Source organism: Podarcis vaucheri, assembly GCF_965113315.1.
Source record: "Podarcis vaucheri genome assembly, chromosome: 6".
Lineage (NCBI taxonomy): Eukaryota > Metazoa > Chordata > Lepidosauria > Squamata > Lacertidae > Podarcis > Podarcis vaucheri.
The window spans coordinates 17,764,455-17,789,518 of NC_138764.1; the positions used below are offsets into that span (position 1 = coordinate 17,764,455).

Here is a 25,064-nt window from a genome sequence, read left to right on the forward strand (position 1 = left end):
ACGGATTCTGCCAGTGATTGAGACAGCCACGGGTGAGTGGCGTCCGGACAGAAAAGGTTCACTCAGGCAACCCAACCAGGTGTTTGCACCGGCTTACGCACGAGCAATCCCTAGAACCACTACACGTACCCTTGATTGCCCCCAGAAAAAAACACTGGTCCGCATATATATATTTTTCTTATTTTGCAAGCCTTGGGGTTTCCCCTGAGCATAATGATGCCTCCCTTTTTAGCCTCAATACAGTGGTACCTCAGGTTACACACGCTTCAGGTGACAGATGCTTCAGGCTACAGACTCCGCTAACCCAGAAATATTGCTTCAGGATAACAACAGAAATTGTGCTCTGGCAGCGCGGCAGCAGCAGGAGGCCCCATTAGCTAAACTGGTGCTTCAGGTTAAATACGGACCTCCAGAACGAATTAAATACTTAACCCGAGGTACCATTGTACTCCCATTTTGGCAACACGGGTGGCACTGTGGGTTAAACCACAGAGCCTAGGACTTGCTGATCAGAAGGTTGGCGGTTCAAATCCCCGTGACGGGGTGAGCTCCCGTTGCTCGGTCCCAGCTCCTGCCAACCTAGCATTTCGAAAGCACGTCAAAGTGCAAGTAGATAAATAGGTACCGCTCTGGCGGGAAGGTAAACGCCGTTTCCATGCGCTGCTCTGGTTCGCCAGAAGCAGCTTAGTCATGCTGGCCACATGATCCGGAAGCTGCATGCTGGCTCCCTCGGCCAATAAAGCGAGATGAGCGCCGCAACCCCAGAGTCGGCCACGACTGGACCAGGGGGTCCCTTCCCCCCATTTTGAGTTCATGGGCCTTAAAACTCGGCAGCAGAGCCGCCTATTGAAATAGCAGGATTGCCAACTTTCCAACTGCCCCAGATGCTATTGCTGTAACAGTGACTGGATCTGCAGTAATGAGCAGGCGGTGCATTTCATGGCACTGAGATGAATGTTTTCATTGCCTCTTGGCTGCAGTTGGTCAAAGTGAGTGCAACGAGGAGAGAGCTTGGCCACTCTTCGCCAAACTCCCAAGTTTGAGGATCTGCTAAGATAAGCCACAATAATGGCTCCAATGTACTGTTGCTCCCAGGATACTGTGGGAAATTAAAATGGTTTCCACTAAAGTGGAAGGATGTGGGTAATTAAATGATGGGCAGCTCATAGACCCAGCCTCTTTGCACAGAAGGGATAAGGCCATTATCAGTGTTGGTTCTGGCGGTTTCCCAGAGTGGCTGGGGGAAAGGGCCGTTTGCATTTAGCATTGCAGCCTTCACTCTAATACAGTGGTACCTCGGTTTAAGTACTTAATTTGTTCCGGAGGTCCGTTCTTAACCTGAAACTGTTCTTAACCTGAAGCACCACTTTAGCTAATGGGGCCTCCTGCTGCTGCCGCGCCACCGGAGCATGATTTCTGTTCTCATCCTGAAACAAAGTTCTTAACCCGAGGTACTATTTCTGGGTTAGTGGAGTCTGTAACCTGAAGCGTATGTAACCTGAAGCGTATGTAACCCGAGGTACCACTGTACAAGGCAGCAGAAGAACCAAAGCAAATATGTTCTGCTCTGGTTTATAGACCTCACCCCAATAGCCTTAAATTACCTTAGCTACGTGTTGACTCACCAGCCAGGAGAAGTACTTTAAAGATACTAATTTCAGTCACACCTTTGTTTTCTCAAAATCTATTTTTTCTTTGCTTGCTGCTAGCAGTTACCCAGCAGTGATCCAGATTAGTGAATTAAGTGCATTTTGAGCCCACCTCTTGCCTCATGTTCAGGGTCAGGTCAGGAAACAGGACACTTAAAAAAATAAAAGCAATTATTGGCATCCGTCTGTCCCAAGACACAATGGAGTGTGCCTCTGGAGGGTGAAGTCAAATTGCTGGAGAATCACAGCGCCTGCTGTGACTGCAGAGACTGGTAACTCTGAACTGCTGCCTCCCACTTTGTTTTTGATGCTTTAGCCACACCAAAATGACCTCTCCTGGGCAGCGTGCATGGAGGTCCTCCTGGGATGGCCAGGTGTCAAGACCCCCCTCTCAGCCCCACTGATGTGGTCCAAAAGAAAGCAGATAAATACGTTTGACACCAGCTTGGCTGCAGAAGTTGCTGGAAGGAGTCATACAAGACGCCAAGAGCGCTTATTAGGCAAGAACCCCAACCAGGTTAAAGCCAAGCTTTCCATATCAGCTATGGGGTAGACCAGTGTTCCCCAACCTTGGGCCTCCAGCTGTTCTTGGACTACAACTCCCATCATCCCTCGCTAGCAAGACCAGTGGCCAAGGATGATGGGAATTGTAGTCCAAAAACAGCTGGAGGCCCAAGGTTGGGGAACACTGGGTTAGACCATGCCTGGGATCCTCTCCTCCACAGCTGGCAGAGAAGGGCAGGTGAAAAGACAACAGGCTGGAAGACTCTGCTGCTGCCCTGTCTCTCGTTTCAGCTGCGCATGTAAAAGCCATGGAACAATTTCTGGATTGTGTAGCTTGGCAGCTCTTTATAACCTTCCTTTTGACTACCCAAAGCTAGTCCGGCAAGGTCTCGCAACCCTACTGAAAAGCGCTCTGGATTCTTGTGGGAGGAGAAGATTTTCTACCTGCAGAGCAGCCATCAAAAACACCTCCCTCGTGTGAAATTAGCACTTTGAAGTGGTATGGACCGGGAGGCGCTGTTTTGTAAATGGCAGTGTGTGGCAAGGAACAGGGGGACGCAGGCTCAAGCCCAGAACAGCTTTTAGGAAGCAGAGCAGCAGTGGCGCTGCATGCGCAGGGCTAGGGCAGCCTAGGGGTTGGGGTGGCCAGGATGCTTTCCCAATCTCACCCCATTCCTGCTGTGATTAGCACAATGCTGCAGCCTGCCACTGCTGCAGCTTTCACCCCCGACTGAAGCAAGGTAGAAGCAGCGGCGTAGCGTGGGTTGTCAGCACCCGGGCAAGGCAAGTAATTTGTGCCCCCTAACCCGGGACGAGGCAAGTAATTTGCGCCCCCTAACTCCCCCCCCGATGTTGCGCCCGGTGCGGCCGCCCCCTGCACCCCCCACACTACGCCACTGGGTAGAAGGCGTGGGTTGTCAGCACCCGGGGCAAGGCAAGTAATTTGCGCCCCCTAACCCCTAACCTGCCGCCGCTGCCAGCTTCTTCTTGCTGCTGCCTGGTCTGGTCTGGTGTGGTTCTCTCCCGCGCTCAGCGCTGCGCTGGGCGGCCGCTGCACTGTCCCTCCCCCAGATAGTCCCTCGCTCTCTCTCTGCACCGCACGCCTGGCACCCACCCCCTCCACAGTGGGCGGCGACCCAGCGGCTCGGATCGGATTCGCACAGCCAGCACTGCAGTGAGAGAGAGTGAGTGAGCCAGGTAGGGGCAGAGAGCTGCGAGTGCGAGCGCGCCCCCCCAGATGTTGCACCCGGTGCGGGCGGCCCCCCCTGCACCCCCCACGCTATGCCACTGGGTAGAAGGCATATTTGGGGTGCTAGGGGAGGAGTAGCACCTCTGTTGTGGGTCACGTTGTGGTCCTTCTGGGGTAGACCACCTTTGGTCCCCACCAGGGGTGCCAACTTGAATAGAATAGGGGGGGGATAGATAAGCCAAGCCCTGCATAATCAATCATGAGATGCAGCACACGCACACCATTTGAATGGCAATGTCCATCAACTTTTTTGAGGGGGCTCAAATATTTTATTGATGGGGCCGGAGGGACCTCACCCCCTAGGAGATGGCTCCTATGGTTCCCTCCTGCACTCAGCTCTCGCCAGCCGCTCCTAGAAGCTCTCAGCATGTGACAGCAGCCACACCCTGGGAAATGGCTTCGACTGGTCAACTAAAGGAGATGAGAGTAACCAATGGGTCTCAAGCCTTCAGTGAGTTAGGGACTTCCCCTGCATGCAAAGACATGTTCTGGTGGGCTGAGCAGACAAGACCAATACTGGGTCCAACAGCAAGAAGGGGGTTTCTGCACATGCTGTAGAGCAGCCTTTCTCAACCTGTGGGTCCCCAGATGTTGTTGGACTACAACTCCCATCACCCCTAGCTAGCAAGGCCAGAGCTCAGGGATGATGGGAGTTGTAGTCCAACAACATCTGGGGACCCACAGGCTGAGAACCGCTGCTGTAGGAGGAAATGAGGAACAGATGGGGCTCGTCAACCTGGAAAGGTAGGAGAGGAAAAGCTCTGGTCCTGAAGCTCCACTGCCTTGTGGCTACATTCATCCATTAGAAAGGCTTTGGGAGTAAACCCCAAGGAAAAATCCACACCCACGGTCTTGTGGGACAGCTTCAGGAGAAGAAAAGGCTAAGGAGTAAACCCTACACAAATCTGGAGAGGACTACCTAAGACAGCTGGCTGGCACCTTGTACATCTCCTTCTGGCAATGCCTGCAACCAAGTTGGAGCCAGTCTGCATGGATGCATTCTGGGGTGGGTCAGTCCAAATTGTCATATCCTGCTGGCCTGGAGACTGCAGCCTATATGACACAGATCATTCTCTCTCTGCTATTCCCTTGGAGGGCAGCAGGAAGAGCTCAACACCTTGAGTACGGGCTCCATTTAATCAAATTTTCTCATCACTTTGGACTCTGGATTGATTTGCCAGATGTTCATGCCTACACAGTTCATCCGTGACGAACACCCAAATAGAATGGCTCTGTGGGCTCACTCTTCCATTGTCTCCTGAGACTGACAGATGTCAACCAAAATGTTGACTGGTTCTAACAAGGATTGGGAAGGCAATGTGGAACTGGACAGAGACAAACTGTAGCAGCAGCATCCTCAGCCAAGCATTTCAACAGCAGAGAAGAAAGTGCGCTTCCCTAGTTGCCAAGAAAACAAGTTGCCCAGCAGAATATCAGCTTCTCCCACAAAGTGGAACTTCAGGCAGAGAAAGATTCTGGCTTCCTCTACAGCTACTTACAGCTTTAATGCACCAGGGATGAGAGTTAGAGACTCTTGATATCTCTGTCCTTTTTATCACCCCCTCCTTATTTGAAGAACAAGGTAAGAACCTCTGGGACAAGTTTAATGTGACGAGGCCCCAAAGAAAATTTAAAGTCCTATGCTTGTATTCCTTTAAACAAGGATGGGGAGAATGTGGTCCTCCAGATGTTGTCAGACTTCAATGCTCATCCATCACAGCTGGCATAGCCAATAGTCAGAGATACAGTAGACCGATACAGGAGAGATATGGGATCCCCATTCCTGGCTTAAGTACATCACCTTCCTCATTCAGGTCCAGATCTAGTCCAGGAGTTTGCTTCCGGTCAGAAGGGCGGCAGTTCAAATCCCCATGATGGGGTGAGCTCCCATTGCTCAGTCCCAGCTCCTGCCAACCTAGCAGTTCGAAAGCACATCAAAGTGCTTCCAGTGGGAAGGTAAACAGCATTTCCATGCACTGCTCTGGTTTCGCCAGAAGCGGCTTAGTCCTGCTGGCCACATGACCCGGAAAAACTGTCTGTGGACAAACACCAGCTCCCTCGGCCAGTAAAGCGAGATGAGCACTGCAACCCCAGAGTCATCTGCGACTAGACTTAACTGTCAGGGGTCCTTTATCTTTAACTGTTTACCTGGTATTTAGAGACATACTGTTTCTCATCTTTCATGGCAAATATTACTGATAGGAAGGTAGGTCTACCTTCCATGTAGTCATCTAATCCTTTCTGAAAAGTCATCTCAGCCTGTGGTCATTGCTGGATCTTGTAGCCGTGAATTCTGTGGCTTAATTTCATATTGAGTATCAGGCCTGAAACTATTGCCAGTCAGCTTCACCATGGAGCCTCGAATTCTGGCATTATGAATCTAAGCTACTTTAGCAGTACGTTGTACTTAATTCTTCTTCTGGGGCGAGGAAAGAATACTCTTTATACATTTTAGCTCCATTACTCTTATCTCAGAACAAGATGTTAAATAAAGATCCAACTGCTTTTAAACCTCTGATAACCGTCTACATATCAAGACACAATCTGCCTTGATGCTTGAAAATCTTAGTCCCCTCTGGATTTCTCTCTCTCCAAAGGGTATCATCCTACACACTTGCATTTTCATTGGGCAATGGAGAACGCCACTTGAAAACACTGTCATCAAAGCTCCCTCTAGGCAAATGCCATACAGAGTCCTTGATCTATTGTATATACATATGCATTTCATAGATACATTTGAATAAATGCATAATATCCCACACTCCAAAGGGACGCGGGTGGCGCTGTGGGTAAAACCTCAGCGCCTAGGACTTGCCGATCGCATGGTCGGCGGTTTGAATCCCCGCGGCGGGGTGAGCTCCCATCGTTCGGTCCTAGCTCCTGCCCACCTAGCAGTTCGAAAGCACCCTTAAGTGCAAGTAGATAAATAGGTACCGCTTTATAGTGGGAAGGTAAACAGCATTTCCGTGTGCTGCTCTGGTGTCGGTCCGCCAGAGCAGCTTCGTCAAGCTGGCCACATGACCCAGAAGTGTCTGCAGACAGCGCTGGCTCCCGGCCTCTAGAGTGAGATGAGCGCACAACCCTAGAGTCTGTCAAGACTGGCCCGTACGGGCAGGGGTACCTTTACCTTTACCTTTATCCCACACTCCAAGGCTTGTTGCAGTCCATTTGCCAAGGGATCATGGTAAAAAAACACCACCACCAGGTTTAAACCACCAAGAAATATCACTGTCAGACAGGAGCTCCCAAAAAGCATCACTCCACTGTCAAACGTTCTAGGTCAGGCCTGCACAACCTGTAACCAACCATGACAGATGCTGATACATGGCTGAGAATATCCAAGCCCTCTTTATACAAAGCTCCAGGCTACCATCTATTCCTCCTTTATGTGCTTCTAAAGCCCCATACACTGACCTTGCAGAAGACACTTGGCTGAGTTCATCCTTTTCAACTGTTCAGAGGAGACAGGTGGAACCCACAACAAAAGGCTGCAGTCTATCCATCTCTGCCCCATGTTTCGTTTTTCATTCGCCATGCTATACAGTGGTACCTCGGGTTAAGAACTTAATTCGTTCCGGAGGTCCGTTCTTAACCTGAAACTGTTCTTAACCTGAAGCACCACTTTAGCTAATGGGGCCTCCCATGGCCACCGCATCCCTGGTGCACGATTTCTATTCTTATCCTGAAGCAAAGTTCTTAACCCGAGGTACTATTTCTGGGTTAGTAGAGTCTGTAACCTGAAGCATCTGTAACCTGAAGTGTTTGTAACCCGAAGTACCACTGTATTCTGCAGCTACGTTCCATCCTGGTCTGTCTGTTGTTTTTCTGCGGGTTGGGGATGGGGCGGTTTGGAGGCTCTGTGGTTTAAAATAAATAAATAATTTACATGCTTCTGCAAACTGCAAGGTCCCCCCTGAGCGTGCCACCGCCTCCCTCTTGTTCCTGAGTTTTGTGTCCAATCCTGCACACCAGCTGCGTTTGCTTTTTGTCGAATAAACTGGAATGGCATGAGCCTTACTGGGTTGCGCTGCTGAGTGTCTGGCAGGAAACACTTGGCCTGCGCTTTGATGCTGCTCTTTTTTTAAAAAAAAATGACGCGGGATACAGTTGTTTTAAAGAATGAAAAATAAATAAATAAAAGGCATTCTGCACCTCCCTAGTCAAAGCAGCAGCTGCCTTAAAGGACCACCAATGCAGGCATAGCTTTTTGGAACAGATAGGCATGTCCAGGCTGATCTAAAGGGATTTTAAAAATAATAATAATTAAAGGCTAGTTTTAAGCCTGGGATTGTTGGTGCTTGTTTATTTTATTTTATTAATCATGTTGTGATCTTTTAAGTGTCCGTTTGCACCTGAGGTTTTTAACTATAGTAAACTGCTTTTAACCTTTAAGATTGGGTGGGATAACAGATCTAAACAAATGCCATCACCAGCAGTTCTGCATAAATCATGGTTTGTGTTTGGTCATATTCCGTCATCTGTTTCTTAACTGTACAGGGAATTATAAATGGTTGGGGTTTTTTAAGATGAACCTGCCACAGATAAATAGCAGTACATTAATGTCCTTTTGGCCCAAAAGGTGTTCTGATTTCCAATTCCTCATTAAAACAAAAGTATGCCATGTGGTTTTCTCCTTACTTGCCTTATCAGAATTAATAATAAAAAAAGCTTTGGTTGCCATAGCAATTGGATGCAACTTGGCATCTCCATGACAACTACTGCCTCTGTTTCAATTCACCATCTGACAAGGCGCCTCTCTCCCTCCCTCCGTTTGCTTCATCTGTCAAAAAGATGGACCGACCACCATACCTACTCCCAAACAAAGCTTAAAATCTAATGAATGAAAGGCAAAAGAAACAGTACTGTGTAAGAACAACAAAAACATTCCAACAGGCTAAAGACAACTGGTCCCAGATGGTTTTCGTTGTCATATATTTTTGTTGCATGATCTTATCGCACCAGGAGATGCGTGCAAATATCAGCTAAGGATGGTTGTTGAATATGTTCAGTTATTCAGTATGAAAATAACCCTCAAGATTCCAGGGCACAATCCATTAAGGTGTTTTCCTACACAAACCCAATGAAGAAATGAAACAGGAGAGCTGCTGTAGTGTAATGGATAGGATGCAAGACTGGAGCCACTTTGGGGTCAGACATGAACTCTCAGCCTAACCAGTCTGACGTGAGGATGAAGGGGATAAGACTTGTGTACACTCTCCCTAGCTCCTTGGGGATGGGATGCAAAACAAATGAAATCACTCTCAAAGAAAGCAGAAAATCTAATTACTGTATCCTGGTCATTGGCCAACGATATCCTGTTTCTTCCCCCGCCCCTCATGCAGCAAAATAAATGCGCATTAATTCGGTCAATCATTTATTTGCGTAAAACCAAGGGTCAACACAAACTAACCATTGATTTGTTTTAAGGCTTGAAGCATGATCCACCGGGAAGTCCTGCTCTACATGTCTAATTTAAAGAATATGAGCTGCACAAGAACACAACAACACTGGTTGGATCAGTGGCTCTGGGGAGCCACCCAGAATGGCTGGAGAAACCCAGCCAGATGGGCAGGGTATAAATAATAAATTATTGTTATTATTATTATTCAGTCATCTCTGTTTGGGGGGAGTGTATTTGCTCTTAGGCTGCATCAGCTCTAGAAATCAAAACTGCATTAATACCCATCCCTTCTTCACCTTGGGAATTTGAGTTGTGTGAACAGTGGTAGGGAACCTTTATGGAATTCACAGAACTTTACCAAACAACAATTCCCAGGATCTTTCAAAAGTAGGAGTGCAGAACCTATGGCCTCCAAATGATGTCATACGTCCCAGACAGCATGATCAATGACCAGGAATAACACCCTAGGGTGGTTAAGAGACTTGCATTTTGAACTTGGAAGGATAAGCAACCACCAGCTATTACACAAAGATTTTAGGACCTTACTGTCCTGGATACATTTAAATTTATTTCTTATAGATGTTAGAGTGGACACCTATTTTGACATTTGGACAACTGATATTAATTCATATGCTTAGCCTAAGATGGTTGTAAAGGTAAAGGGACCCCTGACCATTAGGTCCAGTTGTGGTCGACTCTGGGGTTGCGGCGCTCATCTCACTTTATTGGCCAAGGGAGCTGGCGTACAGCTTCTGGGTCATGTGGTCAGCATGACTAAGCTGCTTCTGCCAAACCAGAGCAGCGCACGGAAACGTCGTTTACCTTCCCACCGGAGCGGTACCTATTTATCTACTTGCACTTTGACGTGCTTTCGAACTGCTAGGTTGGCAAGAGCAAGGACCGAGCAATGGGAACTCATTCCATCGCGGGGATTCAAACCACTGACCTTCTGATCGGCAAGCCCTAGGCTCTGTGGTTTAACCCACAGCGCTACCCGTGTCCTGTACTGACAGTTACTGTTACCTTAACGTGAGCTGACAATGGTTGTTGTTATCATCAATGATGTAGTAGCTCTTTTTCTTTCCTTCATTTTTATTTTATTTTATTTTCTGGGTTACATTTGCAAATTAACAATTAATAATAACAAAAAGAACCGGGATGGTCAGAGTTGCAGTACAGCAACCTCTGGAGGGAATACAGCTCCCATATCTCTGCTTGGAAGCAACTCAAAGTAGTTAAAAGCCGTCATTGAAAATAACTCCACAAAAGTGACTGGCTCACAGATTCATAGAATGCTAGATATTTATTGGCCTAAAAGAAAAGAAAAACCTGGTTTTAAAAATAAAACTTCCCTGCCAGCTAAACTACAGGCATTTCTTATGCTAAATGATAGAATATGTCCAAGGGCAGTTAATATGTTATAAAACCAACTTAATTCTCTAATCCTAAACCCAGTGTCTAGTGCGTAAGACTCTTTGGCCTAAGTGGTACTTACTTCTAAGTAAACCTGCACAGGATTGTGTTGTAAATGGGTTAGGGAGTATTACAAATGTGCAATACTCTGCCTGTTGAGAATTAGGAAGGCTCCCCCACCAACAGGCAAGAAAGTTGGAAGGGACAGAAAACTTTCTCATTCCATTGTTTCACTCCCTTCTCTCTCCTTTGTGTACCTAATTTTCTCTTATTCCTCTCTTCCCTCCAACACACAGGGAAAATTATCTGTGCAGAGGAGAGAGAACAAAAAAACTAAGAAAGGAAGCCAGCGACTCCTCCTTTGCTCTGTGAATGTGCACTTTTTATCCCCTCCAACGTTCCCTGTCTGTTGTCAGGGGAACATTCCAGATTTGAATCAGGCAGGGCTTTTGCATGTGGGGTTGCTATCCTATGGCAAATGTCATGTGTGGCTCTAAAGGCCTTGAGCCTGTGGAACAACTGGAGACAGTCAGTACTTCCTGTTATAGTTGATCAGGTGGTGAATTTTTTTTTAAAAAAAATTTATTACTTTTCCTACAATTTAAACATTACAAAGAAATAAACAATACAAAACAAAACAAAAACAATACATAACACTAAGCTAACAAAGACAATTAAACTAACAAAACAAAAACAATTTAAAACACATCAAATAGTTTCAATATCTTATCTTTCATTCACTTATTTCAATGACCTCCTCACACCTCCCTTTTTGTATTCCACTTCTATTGTTTCAGCAATTCCTTTCCATCTTCCTCTGTTTTCTATCCTATAATTATCTTAACACATTTTAACCTTATTTTTCCCTTTAATTCTCTATTAATCTATTTATACTTAATTCCTTATAACAACATCAGGTGGTGAAAATTAGGCGGCACAATGTTGTTCCACAACAAGTTGTCTTCTGTTTCCTGGCCCAACTAGATTGGAAGTCTTCTCTAGGTCAAGCCACACAGGAACCCCACTTTATATATCCCTTGCCCTGCACTGTATTAACCCAAAGTCTACCCATATTGTGCAACTGTTGGACAGTCTAATGCTCTTATGTAAATTTGCTGCATCATGTGATACTCTCCTAAGTCACCAACCAAGTTCCCACAACCTTGCATCACACACTGTTAAGAGTACAGTGGTGCCCCGCAAGACGAATGCCTCGCAAGACGGGAAACTCGCTAGACGAAAGAGTTTTCCGTTTTGGAGGTGCTTCGCAAAACAAATCTCCTATGGGCTTGCTTCACAAGACGAAAATGTCTTGCGAGTTCCTGCGGTTTCCCCCCCTCCCCCCTTTTTCTAAGCCGCTAAGCCTCTTATCAGCTGATCCGATAAGACAAAAAGCCGCTAATAGCGCTAATCCGCTAATCCGTCAATGGACTTGCTTCGCAAGACGAAGAAACCGCTAGACGAAGAGAATCACAGAACGGATTCTTTTCGTCTTGCGAGGCACCACTGTACTTGAATGGGCAACACAATGCTATCCCTGCAGGCTATGTTTCTGAGCCCTAGAATTGCTGGGTGCACCTAGGCTCTGAGCAAATTTCAGTGCAACCTTTCCCACCCTTGAAGGAAACAGCAAAATTCCAATAGGGCATTATTGTGGAGCCCTTTCCCCTGCCTGCAACCAACCTTTGTCAAATGCATGTTACGATAGGCTCATAGCACTATATCTGACCATTGCTGTGAATGGGAGGTCCATCTGTGTCTCCCACTGAGGAATCCAGTGGCCTCCTCTTTCCTAGGGTTATGGTGCACAGGCTGCTAGCTTGCACACATGCACAAAGAGCACTGAGGAGCACAGCCAATGGCAGATGTAGATGAGCCTCCCATTCTGGGTAGTGGTCAGACAGTGGCTGGGTAGTGGCTGAGGATAAGGAGCGGGATGAAGGCACAGGAAGAGTAAGGGAGTGCGGTAGGTGCAGTCCGCCCCGGGTGTCATCCCTGAGGGGGGGTGATATTGCCACACCGCTTCCCTGGGATGCTCGCCCCGCCCCTCAGGTGCACAGCACGTGCGCCACTCCGGGTGCCAGAGCAGCTAGCTCCACCTCTGGATGAAAGAACTCCATAATGCCTTTGGGCATAGGTAGGCAACCTAAGGGCAGGGGGCCGAATCCGGCCCAATCGTCTTCTAAATCTGACCCACGGACGGTCCGGGAATCAGTGTGTTTTTACATGAGTAGAATGTGTGCTTTTATTTAAAATGGACTTCTGGGGGACTTCCGGGGTGGCGCCATCGGTAATGGCGGACTCCCTCTGATCCGGAGGGACCAGCTCCGCGGAAAACGGGTCTTTCCCGCTACGGCGAAGCGGGGACCCTTTCAAAAATCACAGGCGGATGAAGCCTGTGACCATGGGACTCGGCGGGCACCTTTAGCACCCCCCAACCCGTAAAGGAACCCACTTCTGGGCTCCGGAGCGAAGAGGGGGAAGTGGCGCGGTGCTGAGAGTCAACTGCTTCTTCCTTTCCTTCTCCTCCTGAGATGAGGCTACATTTTAATATTTCAATGTTCCATTATTTTAATGTTGTATTTTATTTTTGTTTTTAAGTTGTAATCATTCATCTTGTTTTTATTGCTTGTTAGCCGCTCTGAGCCCGGCCTTGGCTGGGGAGGGCGGGGTATAAATAAATAAATAAATTATTATTATTATTATTATTATTATTATTATTATTATTATTATTATTAATTTTTTCAAAATATAGTCCAGCCCCCCACAAGGTCTGAAGGACAGTGGACCGGCCCCCTGCTGGAAAAGTTTGCTGACCCCTGCCTTTGGGGATCCTCTGTTATGCATTTGGATGGATCATTCCCTTCTTATTTTTTCCCAATGAAAGCTGAGTTTCTCAGAATCTGAATTCTGCAACACAATGCCTTGCGGAACTGTAGAATCCATGTGGCCCACAGCCAGCAGTTCTCTCACAGTGGTCTCTCACACGTGGTCATTTCATTGGGTTAAGTGAAACTATTTCTCCAAAAAGAAGTCCGCACCTCTCCCCCCAACTCCAGCTGAAGGATCTGGCCTGTCAGCAATGTACACCACGTAATCTTGCCAGGAGCCTGGATTGTCAATGCGTAATTCTCCAAAGCATCCAGTGTTCCACACTTAGCCTTTATAAGGCCAGGACATTTGTTTTGGGCCTCTTGTTGCGGTCAAATATGATTAATAGAAGATGAATTGAGCAGATATTGATGGGTTGAGCTTTCCATCTCACAGCCTAACTGAATTGTAACTTTCTAAGCAACCATGTAAATGAAATCAAGGCAGGAGGCCTGGCCACTGACTGCTGCTCAGCTGATAGACATGAAGTTGACAGTCTCTGGGTTTGCATTAGATTTTCACCCAGGGTTCAATCGATTCATTCTTTTCTATATCAAACTGCCCAAGAAGCTTCCATACCATAGCAATAGCTGAAATAAATGCAGTTTGTTGCTACACACATTAACAGCAAAAAGAGCCGCGCTACTCGGATGTCACTAAATCTGGCTTCTAGGCTTGAAATGCCCAGGGACCCGCTTGCTTCCCAGGAAACAAAAAACCATTGTCTCATATTTCCAACCTATGCATCACCCTATATTTACATTGGAGAGCAAAACGGCACAGGCTGCTGGAATAATTACACATTTACCCAGCAGATATGCAGAAGTGAATCACCACCTCCTAGTTATTTTTATCCTTATTACCTAGTCAACTGGGTTTGGATGAAGAACCCAATCTTTCCTCCACCACTATGATCCCCGGTTGGTTTTCTTCTAAGTCATCCATGGAAGGGCAGATTTGTGGAATTAGCAAAATCAGGCAGCAAAGCTTTTCTCCAGACTATACCACACCAGGCTGCAAATGACAGGCTGCATGGTAAGATGTTTTCAGCCCCTTCCCCACAAAAAAAACCCTCCCTAAACACCAGGAAATGAACCTGTCAGGGGAAAGGGTTCAGCCTAGCATTCCTTTTGACCTACCTGAATGCAGGGAGGTTTTTCTGCTAGAGGATAGCATTTACTCACGCACTGTCCCATCCTCCCATCTGAAGTGGCACCATTTATGAAAAACCTCACTGCCCGATGGTGCTGATTGCAGAAAACAGCCCTTCAAAAACCATCATTTAAAAGAGCAGATTCCTTTCAGATTGATTAGATCCAAAAGATACCTCTCCAAAGCAAGTATGATTGAGGGAAAGTGACAAAGAAAGCCCTGGGGGGGGTTCGAATTTGCAGCGCCTCAAAAGGCTGTTCAGACAGAAGCACGCAAGTTGTCAAGAGGTGGTTAAAAGCTACCAAAACTGATTCCCCCAGTGTACAATTACAAAAGAGAAAATAAGTAGGCATTGCTACATTATCTGATAATACTATGCAATTACAGTGCCCCCTCATTAGAAGAATGTCGGTAAAGTTAGCTCTGTCCTAAGTCATCCCACTTTCTGCTTTGGTTCAAAGGAACTGACAGGTAGGCAATGCTGACATGCGCCTTCTAAACATCCCAGCGAAAACTAGTTTCAGAGACCCCAGGATTTGACCACACCCAACTGCAACGTAGAGGAGAAAGAGGAGTGGCGTTCTCTTTGCCAGCCTCAAGCATTGCTGCAACCAGTGGTTTTCTTTCAGATGGCACTCAAGGGTACGAAGTGCCAGCACCTTTATGCTGCTGCTGCTGTTGTTAAAAAGTGTGGCACTTACAATAGCAACTTCATGGTGAATACTGGCACCTATAAGCACTGGCTGCAACACAAGATCTTACCTCACTGGCCTGGGCATAATTTTTTTTAGGTTAGCCTGGGCTTCTTGCTTGGGCAACAGCTAGCATGCCCTTGCCTGCCTGGTGCACACTTTATACAGCATCTGTTCCCAGCCCGTCTGTTTCTGGGAGATGCTCCCCACAGTGCCGATTGTCAGCTCTGGTCACATTGAATCTCTCAGCTCCTTTGTCCCTGTATCACCAAGTCATCACATGTTGCTAATGACACAATCATGTTGCTTTACACATATGACCAGAGAGAAGTGACACTTGGAGATTTCTTTCATCCTGAACCAGTCGTCGTAGGTCACAAGGAATACTGCAAAGTGCCCCGGTTGCTCAAATTACTGGTTACGTGATGATGCAACTGGGATGGAGTCTACAGTCAACTAACCTCACCTTGCCGACAAAGGTCCGTATAGTTAAAGCTATGGTTTTCCCAGTAGCAATGTATGGAAGTGAGAGCTGGACCATAAAGAAGGCTGATCACCAAAGAATTGATGCTTTTGAATTACGGTGCTGGAGGAGACTCTTGAGAGTCCCATGGACTGCAAGAAGATCAAACCTATCCATTCTGAAGGAAATCAGCCCTGAGTGCTCACTGGAAGGACAGGTCCTGAAGCTGAGGCTCCAATACTTTGGCCACCTCATGAGAAGACAAGACTCCCTGGAAAAGACCCTGATGTTGGGAAAGATGGAGGACACAAGGAGAAGGGGACGACAGAGGACGAGATGGTTGGATAGTGTTCTTGAAGCTACCAGCATGAGTTTGACCAAACTGCAGGAGGCAGTGGAAGACAGGAGTGCCTGGCGTGCTCTGGTCCATGGTGTCATGAAGAGTTGGGCACGACTAAGCGACAAAACAACAACAAACCTCAAGGGTCCCGACACCAACTTCAGCTAAATTTTAAAAGCCCTGGCCTCAACAGTTAGTCCTCAGTCTGAGGCATTCATCTCAGAAAAGAATGGCCTTGCCTAGCTAAGCTCCTGCTCCTACTCGGCTGTTTTTGGAAAGCTCAACCCCTACTTGCCTTAAACCTCCACCCCTTGACCTTTCATGCTCTCTCTCTATAACTTCACCTCTTGCTCATCTGGGACAGCATAACCTGCCCCAGGACCCTTTGAGCCTTGACTCCCTCAGGACTCTGCAATCAGGGGGTTGGACTTGATGGCCCTTGTGGTCTCTTCCAACTCTATGATTCTATGATTCTATGATCAGCTTCCCCTAAAAGCCTGGATCCTGCTGGGCCCTGATGAGCTATGTGCTTCTAAATAAATAGGACACAATCAGTACAAGAGAGATACCTGTATCATACAATAAGAGTTTGGGAATTGAAAGCTTTCCGGTTCATGAGCTCCCTGGAAATAAGGGGGTTGGTGCCTGCTCAGTGTGTTTGCATGAGGATGCAGAAAATTAGAGTTTCAGCCTTCCTAATTAAGACACAGAATGGCATTTGAGCAGAGAATGGGGGCTTATGTTGACTGAAGAAATAAGGAGGTCAGATTCCCAGCTCATTATGAATACTTAGGAGATGATTAACCACTTTCATTCAATATTTAATTCACATTTATGAAGCATTAGCTGGAACTTTAAATTTGGCTTTGGGAACAACGTATTTCAGGTGCTCTATTCCTTTCCTTGGGTGGTAGGCCGGGTGTGCTGAACATCAGCCAAGGAGATAATTGTTGACCTCTGCAATGCATCTTACTAGGTGACCTTCAACCAGTCACTAGAGGGCTAGATCAAAAGCAATAAATAGTCCTCTGGTTCTTTACAGATTTATTGTTGTGACATAAGCTTTTGTGGACAAGAGCCCATTTCATCAGCTGTCTGAAATCATACAGGTGGACACGCACAGCAGGGCAAAGATTGAAGGTGAAGCTGAATGTCCATAAGAAACAAGAAGCACAGAAGGTGTATAGGTTTTTAATCATTGTCTAGATTTCTTTCAAAAACTCTCTACTTATTTTATCCCAACCAAGAATAACATTTCATGCATCAGATGATGTGGGCACTAGTCCACAAAAGCTTATGCCACAGTAAGTCTGTTAAGGCTTGATGGTCCTACCAGACTTCTTTGCTGACTTTTTGCTGCAAAAAGTTTAGCGTGGTTATCTCTCCAGGAAGATGTTCATGCCTCACAAACAACGAGGGGACTGCCATGAAAGCAAAATGGGACAACCTCATAGATGCTCCTCTGGTTGGTTGCAAATATGATTTCTAATGTTATAGACAAAGGTCTTGTAAATATTATGGCTTCTGTCCAGGTTTAAGCCACAGCACCTCTCCCCCCCCCCAAAAAAAAAAAAAAATCAGGGCCAAGCCAATGAATGCCATCATTACAGTATGTATTTTTGGACAAATTGCCATCCATGTTTTGCCACTGGACCTTTGATAAGATACATGAGCCACCATTACTGCTCCGTAGGCCTGGAGAGAGCTCCGAGGTCAGGATAGCGAGGGCTGCATTTGACCACTGGTTCTAAAGTTCCCCACCTCTGCCCCAACAACGGTTTATGTTCCTATAGTCTTGATGCCATCAGTGGAAACGCAACAAGACTGCCTTCCGAAAGCAGTGGTGGAATGCCCAGTGATCTGAAAACACACACTCCACTTTTCATCATTGTAGAGGACATGCCAATAATCAATATGAGGGAGGGAAGCTCATAACCAGAGGTAGAGTGCATGTTCTTCGTGAGTAAGGGGCCACCTCCAATCCCCAGCCTCTCCAGGTCAAGAATCTCAGTTAGCATGGGTGGAAATAGGTAGAAATTGCCTGGATGGCCCCAGTGAGTGTAGGGTACTTGCTTATGTGCATGTGTTTAATGCAGCCTGCCATGAGACAAGAGGTGGAATAGTAGATTTTGAGTTCCATTAAGGGCAGCAAGAGAGGGACTAGGAAGCTCTGGTCCTCCTGTAAGCAGTGCTGAAATGTGCCACAGAACATTTAGAGGCAGCATTTAATTTTCCTACGCCAAGCAACAAAATGTATTCAGTTGACCCTGATATGCATTGGAATTGGGAAGAATTAGAATAGCTTCCACCATAAGAATTAGAAGAATAGCTTCCACTTTAAAGACCATGGGTAGGCAAACTAAGGCCTGGGGGACGGATCCAGCCCACAGACGGTCCGGGAATCAACGTGTTTTGACACGAGTAGAATGTGTGCTTTTATTTAAAATGCATCTCTGGGCTATTTGTGGGGCATAGGAATTCGTTCATTATTATTTTTCCAAAATACAGTCCGGCCCCCCACAAGGTCTGAGAGACAGCGGACGGGCCCCCTGCTGAAAAAGTTTGCTGACCCCTGTTAAAGACACTCTCAAGACAAATCTTTAAAAAGGTAGCATAAACACCGACAACTGGGAAACACTGGTGAGTGCTCAAGTTGGAGAACAGCCTTCACCAAAGGTGTCATGGGTTTTGAAGACACTCGAACTCAGGAAGAAAGGGAGAAACGTGCTAAGAGGAAGGCATGCTTGGCAAACCCACACCGTGATCAACTCCCACCGTGGAAACCTATGTCCCCACTGTGGAAGGACATGTGGATCCAGAATTGGTCTCCACAGTCACTTATGGACTCACTGTTAAAACCATGTTCATGGTAGGCAATCTTACATGGCTACGAGGGATCGCCAAAGAAAGAAGGAAGGAAATGGAAAACTATTAATGACACAGGAAAGTAACAAACCCCTTCAGCAATGTACAAACTGAAGATGACTAATACCTTGGCTAATTTTTGGCAATGAAACACGTTAAGCTAATAAATGGTAGACACCAAAAAAGTATTGCATGGGTGGTGCTTCTTTTTTCTTTTGCAGGATAATATCCTGTGCATGTGTCTGCTTAGACACTTCATCAAGCCAGTACATAGGAGACTGAAACTGTCAGAGCTTCAGATAGAAAAGCTGCTTACTTCTAGACTTCACCTACAGGCTTTAGGGGTGCAGGCTGGGCTACTACATGCAGCCTTTGAAATTTCCCTTCACCATATCAGGATGGATATATTTGGAAAATGCACACGGAAACATTTCCCCCTTGCCCACGCCTGCCAGCATGACTTTCTCGGTGTAAATGTACAACATGCTGTAGGAAAGAAAATGGAGATGGTTTTCTTTTTATAAGCTTCATTCTGAAACCGTTCTATTACAATGCATTTCCAAATACATAAGCGGAACTCATTCTGAGTACAGAAGTAAAGCCCTGCTGGATCAGACCGAGGGACCATTGAGTCCTGCATCCTGTTTCCAGCAGTGACCAACCAGATGCTTCCAGGAACCAGGGCAGGAAAGCAATCGCATCCCCCCTGGGTTGTTCCAGCATCAAATATTCAATGGTAGGCTGCCTCTGAACACAAACTTTTCATTTAGTTGTAATAGCTAGAAGCATTGATCAGCTTCCATCCAGTGTGTTCCAGCATCATCAAAAAGCATATTAATTAGGAAGAATAGCTAGAAATGTTTGGGGGGAAATTTCCCCTCTTATCAAGTTCACTTTATGGTGGGTGGGGGAATTCTTCTTCAATATTTTCTTCTTAATGGGCCTAACCTACAGGCTATGATTCAGAGGACCTATTGTGTGCTCATGCACTCTTATGAATAATTATTTGCATGAACCTGTTTTCATTAAACATCATGCAAGCATTAAACAAAGGGCTCGTCCACACCTCTGAAAACTGCTGAATCAAACCAAAATGATTTCCCATGGATTGCTGTTTTTGTTCGATTCAGTGGTGAAGTGTGCGTTTTCCAAGGGAAAGCTGCGGAGCAAAGGCAAAACTGCTTGGACGCATGCCTAGAAAGCATGGAACAAGCGGAAAACCACTCAAACCCATGTTTTCTAGGCACAGAAGCATGGACGAGCCCTCATTTAAGAAGTTAGGCAAGGATATATAACTCTTTTGCATAGTTAAGCCCATCTGCCATTGCGCAAGGCGCACGAACTGTAGGACTTACAGATACAATACGCAGCTAAATATTTTCAGCAGATTTGTAGCCAGCTAAATATGAAAGCGCCAGGAATATTGCATATCTGCCTCACGCACACTGGCAATGAACAACCATTTTCACCACAAGCTCCACTGAAGTAAAAGAAGACCTGTAAAAAGAGTTCCAGCGGGGCACCTGCAGGAGAGAGACCCAATGGATGGTGCCCAATTGCTGCAAGTCAGCAAAAGTAAGTACTTATTGAATTGCCTAGTGCACACATCCAGCCGGGTTCTCTGGGTGTTTTACAGAGACGTTAAAGGCAAAATGAAATTCCCGAGAAAATGCTAAAACCAGGAAAAGATGAATCACAACAGAACCCCACCCAAATAATTTCATTTCATTTCTTAGAAACCAGCATAAAACACAGCAGCAACGCCATAGGGAGGTACTTAGCTTTGAAACTGTTCAATATGGCAGAGCAAAGCCTAACTAACACAAAAACAGGACAAGTGGAACTGCTTTGATGGGTTGCATCTTCTTTACCACAGAGCACAACACCTAGCAAGCAAAGACCAACTCTTCCATGGGAGGATGAAAGTGTAGAGGGGCCAGACCAAATGGAGGAATGCACTGAGTGAGGCTTCGTAAACAAACACATTCACATAAGCCCATTGTGCCCCACGTTTCTCTGCATACAGTTCCCAGATGGGCTGCACTTGTCAGTGGGCTGACTCAAGGAACAAGAATCTCCCCACAGCTTCATGGTATGTTTTATGACCCCTTCGGTTCTCAGCCTCCTCCGCCCCCACACCTAGGTATTAAAGTTCACCCTTGGACAGGGCTATAACCAGGACAAAAGTGCCAGTTCCTGGATCCACATTAGGAGCAGAGTTCTCCAAGCAAGGGCACCCCGAGGTAAATTGCTGGAGCGAGAGTGAGATTTTTGCAGCCAGCAGGAGGGAGTGCTCTGTTGTTTAGTTGGGTGCAGATGGCCAGGCATTTATAACAGAACTGTTCAACCCAGAGGCTTTGGAAGACCTGCCAGCTATGAAGGCTAATGGTACACCCTCTTATTTATCTGCTGAGTCTGCTGAGGCTCTGAGATATGAGCACACACAGACGTAGAGAAATGATCTGGATAAGTCCTGGCCAAAAGCCACCATCATAAAGGCCAAGCCCCAGTGTCCGGGCTTGTATGTGGCATCTAAAGAAGATGGCAATTTCTGGCTGCAACATGGCTGCAACTCTTGATAGCACCATATCAGCCTCTCTTGTGCTTCCCCTTACTTCCCTTGCTATTGTCCACCAAGACAGAGGAGAGAATAAATGATCTAGGACAGGGGTGAACAACCTGCGGTCCTCCAGATGTTTCTGGACTACAACTCCCATCATCCCTGATCACTGGCTATGCTGGCTGGGGCTGATGGGAGTTGTAGTCCAGAAACAACTGGAGCACCACAGGTTGTGCACCTCTGCTCTAGGAACATTGTTTTGAAAAGCATGAGGAAGGAGGCCTCCACAAGGAAGCTCCAGCTGCGGCTACAACAGGTATGCCCTGGGCTTGTTTTCCCCCTCCACTGTTGCTTCCTAGACTATGTGGTCATCTGCTTATTGTTACGTTGGCTGGTTAAGAACTTATGGAACTGTCCCCTGCACCTGAAAATACTCTGTGGGCCAATGAAATCCTGCTCCTAGATTCTGTAGAATAAGGCATTCTGGGTATTTTGTTTTCTGGTCATGAAAAAGTGGCCGGTGCTGAAAAACGTGTGTTGTCAAAAATGAAGAGAAAGCATGCCATTGTGCTATAAAGAATGGCCATCTACCTTCCTAGCATAGGTGCCAACTGCCTGGGGCACTGGGGGCCCGAACACCCACAAAATTCCCCAAGAAAGGACCGGGCACCCACAAATATGGGTGCAAGAGCCAAGCTGGCACTCCTGCTTCCTATAAAAGTCAGTGTCTGGATTTGACCACACACTAGATTCACACCTGAGGATAAGCAAGAGACAAATGCCAGGGTGGGGCTATGAAGGTGAAGGAGCAGACAGAAGCAGGATCAGTTCTCAGTAGTTCCCGCTGAGTTCTATAGAGAGGAAACAGGGGGAGACGAAACACTGTGGAGAGAGGACAAGCCTTGCTCCAAATGTTGCAATTAGTCCCATCCCAGAAATGTCTCCAAATGCATCCCTTTTACTTTCTCCTTGATGTGGATGGCCTGCGAAGGAACACTTACACTTAGGGGAACAGTTACAGTGGAGGTAGAACCTGCCTTTCATGTCGGACGCTGGGTGGTTTAGTCTCTACAACCAGGAGGATGCAACATGTCACTGTGAGCCTAGTGAACGGGGATGCTTATTCTATGCAGGCCCTCCTTCCACGCAAAAACACACCCTCGGCCAAACAGAGAGAGAAATCCAATGAACCAAGCACTCTTGGAGAGGCACAGTTCTGGGCAGGGCTGCCAACAAGAGGCATCCGATGCAGTCCGCACCAAGCTTACGCGAGATCACACACCCCTTCGCTCTGAATATATGCTCGTTTGGCAAAATCGGTAACTCGAAATAGAATTCTCGCTGCATATATTGACATACTCTGAAATGGCGAGATCTAGCCGTTGAATATTCTTGAACCAACCTCACAAGAACAGCAGCAAAGGTAGATAAAAGAGTGTTAAGTGTCACAACAGCCTTTGCCAATCTGGTGCCCAGCCCAGGCCTGCGGCTGATGGGAGTTGTAGTGCAAAAATCCGGAGGGCACTAGGTGGGCAAAGGCCTCATTAAGAAATCTAGACCGTGTGTGTGTGTGTGTGTGTGAGAGAGAGAGAGAGAGAGAGAGAGAGAGAGAGATCTGGGATCTGTCCTTGGTACTGAATGGAGAGGGCTGGAGGTCTCTGGGCTACCTTCTGCAGTGTTGGTTGCAACCTCTGTGTTGCTTAGGCTGCTCAGTTCAATGAGACAAAGGCACAATCCCCTCGACAGCGGGGGGCAGCCCCCTCAACTGGCAGCATGGGTGTGCCAATTGCAGCGAAAAGAGCTGTTTGGCGAAATAGCTAGAACTGGAAATCAGCAATACAAAAGCCTGGCAGGGAGAAAGGGTGGGCGGCGGGTGGGCTTGAGGCAGTTAAGGCACTTATGCCATGCATCAGTGTCTTGTGCTTTGGAGTCCAAAAGGAGGGGGGAACGGAGGGCTCCAGCTCCAATTAGTTAATGGCAAACTATCAGCGAATGCTGCTGCTGTAAATAGCAAAAGTGTGTGTGCAGAGCTCAGTCCGATTTAACTCGCAGTCGGCTTACTCTGGTTCAGGTGCCCTAACCTCAGCCTCCTAACTCTTTGGAGTCCATTCGGTGACAGAAGAGCACATGGCCTCTTCCACCCAGGATGATGTGGTGATGCTGGCAAGCAGAGTGGGAGGCTGGCAATGCCTCACCTGAGCAGCACACCTGTTCCCACAGCCAATTCAATAGGAGTGCTGTTACAAAAGAGTCAGGGTGCAAACGAAGACAGTCTGGCAAGAACCGCATGGCATGTTGGTCATCAATGTGCTGACTTATGGTGAATATAGTGTGTAAAGTGAATTGAGACTAAGGTTTTAAATCAATTATTTACCGCAGAGAAAGAAAAGGATAGGAATTTTGTTTGTTTGTTTATTTTCAAAATTTATAAATCACCCATTTAACCAGTGGGGTTCTACTCTGCTCAAGGGACTGTATGTGTCAAAAGAAAGAGAGAGGTTGTTCTGCACATATCTCCATTTCAACCAATGGCAGGCAATTCTTACAACCAGGTCAACTTCCATTGGCGCAAAAAAAAGGATGCATTTCCTTGCCTGATGAAGAATTCTGTGCCATTGGAAAGCTTGCCTACTCTTGCACCGCACCAAAATCAAAGGCATCGCAATGCCCACTTGGCATGTATTTGTTACGAAAAGGCCAAATGTTTTACTGAGGCAGGTACTGAAGCACCCTGATTAAGTCCCAGGGAACCCTTCCATTTCTTGAGAAAATTGAGAACCTTGGCTTTTGCATGTGGAACTAACAATTAAATATGAACTCAAGTTCCCCTTTGCTCAGCTGTTATTTTGCCATCAGAACATGCCCCTAGATGCGCGAGAACTTGTAGTCTTTAGAGTTGGCTGGATCCTATTGCATTCTATTCCAGATCTCTTCAGCCAACAAGCTGGGCTGTGGCTGACTCAAAAGAGCCAAGCCAATCTGTCCTCTGCAGCCCAGCCCAGTGCAAACTGCTGGAGCAAGGTGAAGAGGAATACAGGTTGCCCAAGCAGCAAGGCTAGAATTGCAAGCATGCCTAGGTGGGCTAGGGGGAATGGGAAGGAAGAGAGGTGGGACATGCATGTGGTTTGGTCTCACTCTCTCTCTCGGTGTGGTCCTCCAACTACATAATGGAATGGGAGACGGAAGCTTACCTTTGCCCACAGTTGCTGGCTCAGCAGGTACCAGTCACGGGAAGACATTGGGGAGGGGAATCAGATGGGAAAGGGACACAGGGGAAAAGGATATGGCCAGTCGATCAGCTTCTTGGCATATTTCCTGACAATGTTGTCTTCCCCAAAAATGAAGAGAGATCTGTTGACTGTGAAGCAGTTCTGACGGACGGGTATAGGGTTGTACAGTGCCATAGTCCTGGCCCGTTGGGCTTTGGTTTGCTTGTACGCTACCGGGGTCCCCCCCGAAGGGGCAGGGGCTCCCTGGCGGTTCCGGTTCTGCTCGGCAGCTCCATCTCCGGATCCCAGCCTGCCAGCCATCGCCTCTCCAAAGCGAGCCATCCTGGAAGGAAAAGAGAGAGGTGATCCGATCAGGGCCCCCTCCTTTCCACAAAATAGCAAGCAGCAGTAAAGGTGTGTGTGAGCGGGGGTGTGGGGGGTTTGGCGTTCCCACCAGAGCACCTCCTTCTCTCTCTCTCTCTCTCTCTCTCTCTCTCTCTCTCTCTCTCTCTCTCTCTCTCTTGGTGATGCTTTTAAAACCCCGCGTTCAACGACTCCTCCATTCCTCTGGAAGCAACGTTTAGCAGAGAGACATGCGATCCTTTTAACACTAAACACAAGGCGTTGCAAAAAGAATAATGATAAAAATCACCCCAACCCAAATCGGCCAACCCAGCAAGCAAAAAGAGCCATGGT

At 47.0% G+C, this 25,064-nt stretch overlaps 1 protein-coding gene across 1 annotated transcript in view; it reads right to left on the reverse strand.

Annotated features, from left to right (window-relative positions):
- Positions 1-25,064, reverse strand: part of LOC309534691 (voltage-dependent R-type calcium channel subunit alpha-1E-like) — a gene marked incomplete at its 3' end in the record, with an annotated part of 186,644 nt that overhangs the window by 16,298 nt on the left and 145,282 nt on the right. Inside the window, exon 3 of the mRNA XM_082227001.1 lies at positions 24,445-24,711. Coding sequence (XP_082083127.1) covers positions 24,445-24,711 — 267 coding nt within the window. The remainder of the gene's footprint in view (positions 1-24,444; positions 24,712-25,064) is intronic.